Below are 12,060 nucleotides of genomic sequence, written 5' to 3'. Positions count from 1 at the left end.
AAATAGTGTTACAGTTTAAGACAAGGATGCAATCAAATACTGTTTGTAAACAAAAGGCACAGATCATAAGAGCAGTAGGGAGTGAGCACTTACTGTTGGCTTTACAGAAGAAGTGGAATTTAATTTGGGTAAAGTTGAAGGGATGAGATTTTGGATACATAGACTAGAACAGTGAGAGCAAATCACTTGGCAGTGTTGATGGGTGTGCAAAACCACACACTTCACTGGGTCTCAAAATGTCTGGCTTCAGCAGAGGGTTACAACTGGAAATAGTAATCCACTTGGAAAGGTAATTTGGGATCTACTCAGGGGAAGTCTTGAATGTCAGATGAAAGATTCGACTTTCTTGTGCACAGAGAGGAATTGTTAAAGGCTTTTGAATATGGAAATAGTGTAGTCAAGACTGAGCTGAAAATTATTAGTCCAGTGGTGTTAATAAGGGATACAATTTTTTAAGGGAGAAACTTATGAGAGAGTAACTACTTGAGAATCTAATGCAGTGAAAGTGAAAGTCACTCAGTCGTGTCCAACTCTTTGCGACTCCATGGACTATACAGTCCATGGAATTCTCCCAGGCCAGAATACTAGAGTGGGTAGCCTTTCCCTTCTCCAGGGGATCTTCCCAACCCAGGGATCAAACCCAGGTCTTCTGCATTGCAGGCGGATACTTTACCAGTTGAGCCACAAGGGAAGCCCAAGTCACAAGGGAGGTAGTTCAAGTATAATGATAAAGGAATGAGGTAGGATGAGGCTATGAGGATGAATAAGCCCCAAAAATAGTGGGAATGAGAAACCAAAAGGATGTGAGTGTTAGTTACTTTTACTAAGATTTAGAGAAAAATGCATGATTTCATTTTGGAAAGCTAAATGTTTAAATATTTTAAACAATATTCTTTTGAATGGAGTTATTTTCCTTGGTTATGTGATTCCTTTTAGTAAGTCAGCATGGGTGGGTGATTTTGAATACCTAAATTTAGGCTGTGATTTTATGCATAAAGAAACTAACGCTCTTCAGCTGTGAAAACTTCCTTCTTCATGAAATAAAAATAAAAACCAATGTCTGACAATTTTTATACAAAGGAAGAGGCAAATATGATCAAATACACAGACTAGGGGGATACCAGTATAAGTGGGAAAATATCATTTAGCTTGGCTAACTCTGAAGATTGCGAGGGCAAGTGCTGCCCATTAGAACTTTCTGTGATTGATGGAAATGTTCTTCCACGAGCCCAATGTAGTCATCCCTAGCCCTGTATGTGTGTTGTGCACATGAAATGTGGTTAGTTTGTCTGAGAAACTTAACTTTAAACTTTATTTAATTTTAATTTGTTTAAATTACAACTTAAATCTGGATGACTAGAGTCTACTGTATTGGATAGTGCAGACCTAAAATAAAAATCCTTTTCTAAAATTTTAACTTTTTAAATTAAATTTTTATTTTATATTGGAGTATAGTTGATTTTACAATGTTGTGTTAATTTCAGGTGTACAGCTAACAGACTCAGTTACATATATACATATATACGTTCTTTTTCAGATTCTTTCCCCATGTAGATTATTATAGAACATGATGAATGTTTACAGGGTTTTTTTTCCCCCAAAAAGAATATTCTATCTTTTTTACTTTCCCTCTGCCAGCAAGCCACTCCCTCTGCCTGGAATGCCTGCCCCTAATCTGTGCCTGACTGATCTCAGAACTTCAGAAACTAGTTCACGTCTTCCCTGAACAGCCCCCATTCTGCACGATCGGGCAGCATTTGGTATCTGTGTTTGTTTAGGAAGCTCTTGCCCTGGTGCTGATTCTGCTGTTTTGGAACAGAATCTCCTCTGGTTCATCTCTTTGTAAATTGTGAGCTCCTGGAGGGCAGAACCAATATTCCCCACTCTCCTTTGACTCCTACAGAGTGCCTCATCCGTAACAGATATACAGTGACTGTGTGTTCAGACAAACCAAATGTGTCAGTGAGAAATGTGTCAGCCAGTGTGTGGCTGTGAGAAATCCTGCCTCCTTCCAAAACCATACAAAAGTTCTATTTAAAATATAATACACATGTGGTCTTAAATTATGGTGTTGGGCTGGGGGAAAAGGAGGAGACAGAGGATGAGATGGTTGGATGGCAACATTGGCTCAATGGACATGAGTCTGAGCAAACTCTGGGAGACAGTGATAGCCAGGGAAGCCTGGCGTGTTGCAGTCCCTGGGGTTCCAAAGAGTCACACAGTGGAGTGACTGAACAACAAAGTGCATATTTATTTGTTCCCTACAACAGTCCTTCAGTTCAGTTCAGTCGCTCAGTCGTGTCTGACTCTGCGATCCCATGAATCGCAGCACGCCAGGCCTCCCTGTACATCACCATCTCCCGGAGTTCACTCAGACTCGCGTCCATCGAGTCAGTGATGCCATCCAGCCATCTCATCCTCTGTCGTCCCCTTCTCCTCCTGCCCCCAATCCCTCCCAGCATCAGAGTCTTTTCCAATGTGTCAACTCTTCTCGTGAGGTGGCCAAAGGACTGGAGTTTCAGCTTTAGCATCATTTCTTCCAAAGAAATCCCAGGGCTGATCTCCTTCAGAATGGACTGGTTGGATCTCCTTGCAGTCCAAGGGACTCTCAAGAGTCTTCTCCAACACCACAGTTCAAAAGCATCAATTCTTCGGCGCTCAGCCTTCTTCACAGTCCAACTCTCACGTTCATACATGACCACAGGAAAAACCATAGCCTTGACTAGACAGACCTTAGTCGGCAAAGTAATGTCTCTGCTTTTGAATATGCTCTCTAGGTTGGTCATAACTTTTCTTCCAAGGAGTAAGCGTCTTTTAAACAACAGTCCTTAGAATTTGATAATTTCATCTCCATTCTGTAGAGGAAGAAACTAGGACTCAGGTGTAAAAACTGGCCAGCTGGTAAGAACTCTGCTAATACATGGCAAAACTAGTGTTCAGATCTTGGCCTTTGTGCTTTAAATCCTCAGACAGCAAGTTCCTTTCCTGTGAAGGGAGAAGTCCCTTTTTTAGCACTGTTGCTAATTCAGTATTGTGTGGTATGTGTGTTGTGTTTTGTAAACTTAAACTTCCATTTTTAGATTGATGACACCTCATTTTCTGCTATTATGAGAGAACTGACCTAAATGAATAATTGCTCATCCTTAAATTGATGTCTTCTTTTTGAGCTTGAAAATATGTGCATAAACTGGCCAAGTTCTTGTAGAAAATCAACTCATTGCCAAGGCAATGAGGGGTGAAGCAGCATGATTAAAAAGAAGATGAAATGGAAATATCAACCTCAAGCCTCTCAAACTCCAAGAAGATGAAACAATAACATAACTTGGTCTGTGGTAGAATCTGTGTTCTTCAAATCCTTTTTAGACTCTGCCATAATGAAGTCACAGAATATTTCAAATATAAACCTTTAAAACAAAGGTCAGCTGATGTCTTTTACATATGGCTAGGCCAACTGATAATCTTCTTTTGTATATGTACATTTTAATGCAATCCTATGAAAGAAAAAAGATGATGGACCCAGAAAATACTTTCCTTGCACATTCAAAAGGTAAAGATATGCCTGGCATGTATAAAACCCAATTTGATGTCATGTAAGTCATTCAGAACCAAAAATATTTTCTTTTTAAATGTTGCTTTATGGCAGCACACGACTTTTGGCCCAGAGACAGTGAATGAAACAACATCTGTGTTTCATTAAAGATATGTCTCCTTATCCTGCCCCATGTGATTGAAATTGATCAAACTGAACTCTCAACAGGTAACTCATTATCCAGATCATTTCGTCTGTACTGAAAAGAATATTGGTTTATTTTATTTGCTATAAAAGAACCCAAACTTAGGTTCAAAAACCTTTGAATAATTCCAAAGTGGAAACTTAATAGCACAAGCAGGTACCTGAATTTCAATTATTATTTTACTAGAATCTAGACATTTCAGGACCCAACTGAGTGACTTCACTTTCACTTTTCACTTTCATGCACTGGAGAAGGAAATGGCAACCCACTCCAGTGTTCTTGCCTGGAGAATCCCAGGGACGGGGGAGCCTGGTTGGCTGCTGTCTATGGGGTCGCACAGAGTCGGACACGACTGAAGTGACTTAGCAGCAGCAGCGGCAGCAGACATTTCAGGAATCATTTTTTTATTTAAAAATCTATCAGTTTATTTAGATTTGGACCTTTCACTTGCTGGTAGAGATTGATACAACTTTGTAGCATTTTAAACTTCTTTTTAGCATATTTAATAAGTCTCTATTACATCTAAGGTACTGGGCTAAGTTTTGAAATAACATGGAAGTAAAAGGTTCAATTCCTGTATTTCATGTGTTTGTAATGTATGACAATGTCTATAAATAGTCAGCATGTTACAGAAATTATGGTAATTAGAAAGTCCAACTCATGATCCCAATGATGTGTTAAAAAATTTTGATGGAGGCCCTGTTTCAAGTTCAAGTTCCCTATTAACTTGAAAAGTATTTAACCATGCTGGGCACCTTCATTTAACATAAAAAGACATGATTGCTTCTATTTACCTTGAAGGAATGCTAAGAGGCATCAAATAAAGCAATATAAGTAAAGATGCTTTGAAAGAATATAAAATACAGAAAGTGTAATATAAAATACTATGAAAATGTCAAACTTTATACTTCAGGAATGTTTATGAAGTCATTTGATCACTTTTCTGTAGGCTTTCAATTTTAACCCTGAAACAAAACATAAATTCATAAAAAATCAGGTAATTTAAAATTTCAAATAGAATCTAGTTTTCTAGTCTAGTTATTTTAAGAACTTTATTCCCTTTGACTTCTCCAACTTGTCTTTGGCAAATGAACTGAGATGATTAGTTTGGCTTTTAACCCCCAGGGTTTTAGAAAATTTCTGGGCCACATTTAAAACAAATCACATTGTGTGTCTTCCTCTCAACCCCTTCCTGAAAAGGTGACTATTGAGGGTCATTTCACTGTTGCATTTAGTTCAAAGAAATCATGTGGTATTTTACAATCAACAAAGTAATTTGAAACAGGTGAAGTAAAATACTAGACTAGCTTAGTTAATACTGATGATGACAATGGGTAACAAAGGCATGGAGAAGTGTGTCCAGTTAATACGATGAAAAACACAGATGGATTTTGATTTTCCCCCATTTCACCTTCGTTAGCTAGAGAATTACCCCAAATTTCCACTTTCATTTATGTTTGAAGATACAAATTTCTGTGGGGTTATTTCATTTAGTTGCAATAGCTCTAAAATTTCTTGGTTTAGCAAAATGATGCTTTTGTGAAAATGCAGCTGTTTAGTAAAATGGTAATGTTGTAAAAAGGTAGTAGATGGGGAGGCTTCCAGAAAATCTGGAGGATTTGTGCTCCATGGTGAACATCTCCCTTCTTGATGAAGAATTGGATAGATGGGAGAGTAGACGGTTTCCCAAAACAACCAAAGTTATTCTGCTTCTTGCATTCACACCTCTTTGTGGTAAGTATTTGCAGCTTCTCCCACAAAAGGTGGCCTCTACTTCCTCACCCCTTGAGTCTGGGCTAAAACCTTTGACCAAAAAAGTATGAAAACATGGCAGAGATGACACTGTGTTGATTGCTAGCCTGGGTCTCAAGAGGCCTTGTATGTTTCAGCATGCTCTCTGGAGACCCTGCTACCTGCTATGTAGCAGGCATAAGCCTGGGCCAGGTGGGGCGCGGGTAGCGGTGTTGGAGTGTGGGGAGATGATAGATCAGATGGGGCAGGGACAAGTCATCTCAGCCACCACCTAGGTCAACCAGTCCCTTGCAGACTCAGCAGCAGCAGAACTACATAGCTGAATATAGCCGAAATTGTAAAACCATAAGTCAGTGGCTGTGCTTTTAAGCTGGGAAGTTATGGAGTGGTTTTGTTTGTTCATTTGTTGTTGTTATTGTTGTTTACCGCAATAGTTAACTGATAGGAATGGTGGCCATGTGACTTTGTGGGAAAAACTCTACATTGTGTTCCCTGGTTTTATTTTCTCTTTCAACTCTCCAAGGAATGTTAAGTGTTCAAAAAGACCTCAAGATATACTGCTTTGGTAAAATGTCTTGGCAAAGCAGTAAGTGCCAGTAGTTATTTCCAGGGAGAAATGAAGTGTTAAAAAAAAAAAATACATGGAAATCTATCCCTTGTGAATGTGAGGCTGTTCAAGATTGAGGTACAGAGATTTTCGTGAGTTTGGATTGTGTTTGGAGAAATCTACATTAAGACAAATTAGCTAGTGAAACATACAATTTTTTTAGGCTCAAAATACAGGAGAATACTGGTCCTTGGCCTGCCTTGTGGAAAACATGTTGAGGCTCACCTTACCCCAGGTGGATGATGGAGGGCTGGATAATCAGTGTGAAAGCTTAGCTTCCCAGTTGTGTAAGCCACATTGTTTGCATCGATTTTGTCTTGCACTTGCCAAGTATGTCTGTAAAATACAAGAAACATATGTTTAAACAGTCTGTCACTAAGCCAGAGGAAATGTGTTAGAATGAACTTGAGACCGGGGAGAAATGGAAACTTCATCTTATGAAATAATTACCATAATGACTATGAGCCAGGAAAAGAGTCTGACCTTTCTTTGTCCAAAGTAGCCTTCTCAGAATCAGCTTCTCACTTCACTTCTCTCCAAAAAAAGAGTACAGAGTTTATAAAGAGGTGTCTATGAGATTGTGGGCTTCCCACGTGGCTCAGTGGTAAAGAATCCTCCTGCCAAATGCACGAGACACAGGAGACACAGGTTTGATCCTTGGGTCGGGAAGAGCCCCTGAAGGAGGAAATGACAACCCTCTCCAGTATTCTTGTCTGGAAAATTCCAAGGACAGAGGAGCCTGGCGGGCTACAGTCCATGGGGTCACAAAGAGCTGGACATGACTGAGTGACTGGGCATGCACACACGCATATGGGATTGTAGGTTACATTTTTAATAGCTTAATGCATTTAAAAAATGAATTATTGAGGCAAAACTTACAGAATATGAAATGGCCATTTTAAAATGAAAACTTCATTGACATTCAGTGGCATTAGAACATTGACAATGCTGATAACAGTGCCTCTGTTTATATAGTTTCAAAACATTTCCATCACTCCAAACTAAAACCTACCACCCATTATGCAGTTTCTTTCCACTTTGTCCTCTTAGTCTCTGGCAAATACCCACCTGCTTTCTATCTCTATGGATTTAAGTACTTTTGTATATTTAATAGAAATAGAATCATACATGTGACTCATGAGCCTGGCTTCTTTCACTTAACATAATATTTTTGAGATTCATCTATGTTGTAGCAGGTAACAGCACTTCATTCATTTTTATGCTTGAATAATGTTCTGTTGTATGGTTATATCACAATGTGTTCATTCATTATTTGATTGACATTTGTGGTGTTTCTACTCTTTGGTTACTGTGAATAGTCCTGGTATGAATATGTGGATTTTCATGTGCAGGTGTTTATTTGAATAACTATTCTCAATTTGTGGAGGGGTGATATGAAGGAGTAGAATTATGGGGTTATATCATACTTCTATCTTTAAGTTTCTGTTTAGTTCAGTTCAGTCGCTCAGTTGTGTTCAACTCTTTGCCACCCTATGAACCACAGCATGCCAGGCCTCCCTGTCCATCACCAGCTCCTGGAATTTACCCAAACTCATGTCCATCGAGTTGGTGATGCCATCCAGCCCTCTCATCCTCTGTCGTCCCCTTCTCCTGTCCCCAGTCCTTCTCAGAATCAGGGTCTTTTCAATTAAGTCAACTCTTCGCATCAGGTGGCCAAAGTATTGGAGTTTCAGCTTCAACATCAATCCTTCTAATGAATACCCAGGACTGATCTCCTTTAGGATGGACTGATTGGATCTCCTTGCAGTCCAAGGGACTCTCAAGAGTCTTCTCCAACACCACAGTTCAAAAGCATCAATGTTTCGACGCTCAGCTTTCTTTACAGTCCAACTCTCACGTTCCTACATGACCACTGGAAAAACCATAGCCTTGACTAGATGGACCTTTGTTGGCAAAGTAATGTCTCTGCTTTTGAATATGCTATCTAGGTTGGTCATAACTTTCCTTCCAAGGAGTAAACGTCTTTCAATTTCATGGCTGCAATCACCATCTGCAGTGATTTTGGAGTCCAAAAATAAAGTCTAACACTATTTCCAATGTTTCCCCACCTATTTGCCATGAAGTGATGGGACCAGATGCCATGATCTTAGTTTTCTGAATATTGAGCTTTAAGCCAACTTTTTCACTCTCTTCTTTCACTTTCATCAAGAGGCTCTTTAGTTCCTCTTCACTTTCTGCCATAAGGATAGTGTCATCTGCATATCTGAGGTTATTGATATATTTCCTGGCAATCTTGATTCCAGCTTGTGCTTCCTGCACCTGGCGTTTCTCATGATGTACTCTGCATATAAATTAAATAAGCAGGGTGACAATATACAGCCTTGACATACTCCTTTTCCTATTTGGAACCAGTCTGTTGTTCCATGTCCAGTTTTAAATGTTGCTTCCTGACCTGCATACAGGTTTCTCAAGAGGTGGGTCAGGTGGTCTGGTATGCTCATCTCTTTCAGAATTTTCCACAGTTTATTGTAATCTACACAGTCAAAGGCTTTGGCATAGTCAATAAAGCAGAAATAGATATTTTCCTGGAACTCTCTTGCTTTTTCCATGATCCAGCAGATGTTGGCAATTTAATCTGTGGTTCCTCTGCCTTTCCTAAAACCAGCTTGAACATCTGCAAGTTAATGGTTTATTTACTTCTGAAGCCTGGCTTGGAGAATTTTAAGCATTACTTTACTGGCATGTAATATGAGTGCAATTGTGCGTTAGTTTGAGCATTCTTTGGCATTGCCTTTCTTTTGGATTGAAATGAAAACTGACGTTTTCCAGTTCTGTGGCCACTGCTGAGTTTTCCAAATTTGCCGGCATACTGAGTGCAGCACTTTCACAGCATCATGTTTCAGGATTTGAAATAGCTCAACTGGAATTCCATCATCTCCACTAGCTTTGTTTGTAGTGATGCTTTCTAAGGCCCACTTGACTTCACATTCCAGGATGTCTGGCTCTAGGTGAGTGATCACACTATTGTGATTATCTGGGTCATGAAGATCTTTTTTGTACAGTTCTACCACCAAATTGTTTTCCACAGCAGCTGAACCATTTTACATTGTCACCAGCAATATGTGATGGTTCCAGTGTCTCCACATCCTCACTGTACTTGTTTTCTGTTTTTTTTTTCTTTTTTTGGTTAAATTATTATAACTATCTTAGGGTGTAAAGTGGTAGCTCATGGTTTTGCTTTGTAATATCCTTATGGCTAATGATGTTGAGCAACTTTTCCTTGGAAGATAGAAACAATGGGTAATTTGAAGGAAGCTGTGTCTCAAAATAAACCAATGTTGGTCACTATATACACATGCCATTTTAATGTTGTTACAATGTCCACCTATTATATTATGTTCATGAGTGAGTGAGTGAAGTTGATTAATCTTGTCCGACCTTTTGCCACCCCATGGACTATACTGTCCATGGAATTCTCCAGGCCAGAATACTGGAGTGAGTAACTGTTCCCTTTTTCAGGGGATATTCCCAACCCAGGGACTGAACCCAGGTCTCCTGCGTTGCAGGTGAGTTCTTTACCAGCCGAGCTACCAGGAAAGCCATTATGTTTATAGTCATCAAATCATTTTCAATAACTATTTATTGAGCAAATCTATTCAATTCCAGGTATTGTTTTAGCATTAGAAATATAGTTGGGAACAAAAAGGACAAACAAGTAATTACCAAATCTAATATCAGGTAGAGATAAGTGCTATAAAGAAAATAAAGCAAGTTAAGGAGACAAAGAATGGGGCCAGAAGAATGTCATGGTAGAAATGATGCTTTGGGAAGTACTCTAGAAAGAGCTGAAATTTTTCACAGAGGCCTGAATTAAATAAAGGAAGGAGAATGTGAATTTCTGAGAGAGGTATTTGAGGCAAGGAAATGTGAAATGAAAAGGTTGGGCTTCTTCCCCATTCTCTGAGATTGAGGATGAAATGAGCTATTTTGGTCTTTTTTTTTTTTTTCTCATTTAAATTTAGGGTGGAAAGCCTGGCATATTTTTCATTAAAGATTAAAGAGTCATCTACATGTGGCCATGAACTGGAAAGAGACCTAGTGAAAGGAGAAAAGGGTATATATAGCCTGCTGCTGCTCATTTCAAGTATGAGTCAGGCAATCCATTATATCGTCATGACTATAGCCAAGAAATACATGTTCTCTATGAAGTTTATGTCATTCCATGGCCCATATATAATACAGATTCAGGCTATTGTCAACATGAGCACTCCAAGAATAACCAACATGTAGTAAGAGATTTAAGGATACAAAAAAAAGTAATTGTGTCAAGTTTTAGAAGACATAAGGTCATCTAAGAAGATGATGCTGTTGACACTGTCAGGAGGAAATGACTTTATTTAGATTTTCTCCCCTGGAGTGATGATGGTTTTGCATTGATCCATCTACATTCTCTTTCTTGATTGCTCCTATGATCAAGGGTAGAGGAACCGAGTTTTTCTGTGGCCAGAGCTGGATGAGATTCAAGGTGTGAACTTCAGCCAGGGAACAGATCTTTTCTTTGACACTAACTGGCTTCCACAGAGATGAGGCTTGTGACTTGGCCTCTTCAGAGCACTTCTCCAGCCCTCTGAGCTAACTGGCAGGGGATAATAAACATTTTTTAGCCCTTAAGTGTCTTAGGCACGGTATGGGATGCATAGCCTAAAAGTCTACACTCACACATAATGATAAATCCCAGGAAAGGAGTTTGCCAGTTCCAAGCATAAAACATTCTCTTAATAGTTATAGCATAAGTCTGGAAAAATCTTAGAAATGTCATTTGATCTACCTTTCAACCTCCTTATAGAAATGAATCATGCCAGGAAGGCTGCTGCTGATTGTCTATGACTCTAAGCTTTCACTTATCCTTTTCAAATCCAAATCTCCAATAAAACACAGCAGAAATAAATGCAAACATGATCCATTGGCCTATGTAAAAAGCATTTTTTAAAAGCCCACTCGCGGGCCTTAGTGAGATTAGGGTGTACTTACAAATGCACCTCTCATTAGTGACATATTCTTTGGATCTAAGCAAGGCAACAACTAAAGGAGATTATCAGGAGTTATGATGTAACAGAAGTGGAGGACCAGACTGTTCTAAAGCTGGGGAAGCAGGCTCAGTGTAGCATCTAGATCCAGTGGTACAGACTTGCTTGGCATTGCCCTGGGGCAGGTAATTGTCACTGAACAAATAATACTGTTTTTGCCAAAGTGAAAGTGAAGTCACTCAGTCTTGTCTGACTCTTTGCGACCCCATGGACTGTAGCCTACCAAGCTCCTCTGTCCATGGGATTTTCCAGGCAATAGTACTAGAGTGGATTGCCATTTCCTTCTCCAGGGGATCTTCCCGAACCAGGGATGGAACCCAGGTCTCCCGCATTGTAGACAGACACTTTACCATCTGAGCCACTGCGTGAGTTTTTGCCAAAGGCTACATTAAATAAACCTATGTATTTTCACCGAGCTGTTCATGTCATCTAAACACTTATTAATAATTAGAACTTTCCCTTATATTTTTGCATCTATTCAAGAGTTTGTTAAAAGCTTTTGTACACTAAAATCATGATTTTAAGACAGTATTTCATGGAATTGGTTTGAGTGTTAATTTACTAGAGTTACCCTAATTTAAATAACCATTCATAGATACTATGGTATTTAATAATATTAATAGTGTTTTGTGATGAATTTGAATCCTTCAATATGTATGGAATGCTGACATTTTGCTTTTGATAGACTTTTTTCTTTATACCCTTGGTGATAAATTTGTACTCTTTTGGTTAGTGGCTCATACTTGGAAAATCTAGCTGAATTCATTTGTAATCTTTTTCTTTTTTGAAGTAGTACTTATATGAAAGGATGTTCTAAATCTGCCACTTAGATTTATTGTCCCTAGCAGCCACAACCTCTGATACTGCAAGTTCTTCTGGTCAGATTAAGAAAGAATGCCCTTTTTGAAACATCATTATA

At 39.0% G+C, this 12,060-nt stretch overlaps 1 protein-coding gene across 2 annotated transcripts in view; it reads right to left on the bottom strand.

Moving 5' to 3' along the window:
• BBOX1 (gamma-butyrobetaine hydroxylase 1) overlaps window positions 1–12,060 on the bottom strand; it is a 64,026-nt gene that overhangs the window by 13,088 nt on the left and 38,878 nt on the right. For both annotated transcript variants that reach the window (XM_060399503.1, XM_004016354.5), the window contains exon 4: window positions 6,324–6,429. In XM_060399503.1, coding sequence (XP_060255486.1) covers window positions 6,324–6,429 — 106 coding nt within the window. The remainder of the gene's footprint in view (window positions 1–6,323; window positions 6,430–12,060) is intronic.

The sequence above is a fragment of the Ovis aries genome, chromosome 15 (assembly GCF_016772045.2).
Source record: "Ovis aries strain OAR_USU_Benz2616 breed Rambouillet chromosome 15, ARS-UI_Ramb_v3.0, whole genome shotgun sequence".
NCBI classification, from domain to species: domain Eukaryota; kingdom Metazoa; phylum Chordata; class Mammalia; order Artiodactyla; family Bovidae; genus Ovis; species Ovis aries.
The sequence above is the reverse complement of the archived record's forward strand: the minus strand, read 5'-3'. Positions and strand labels throughout refer to the sequence as shown.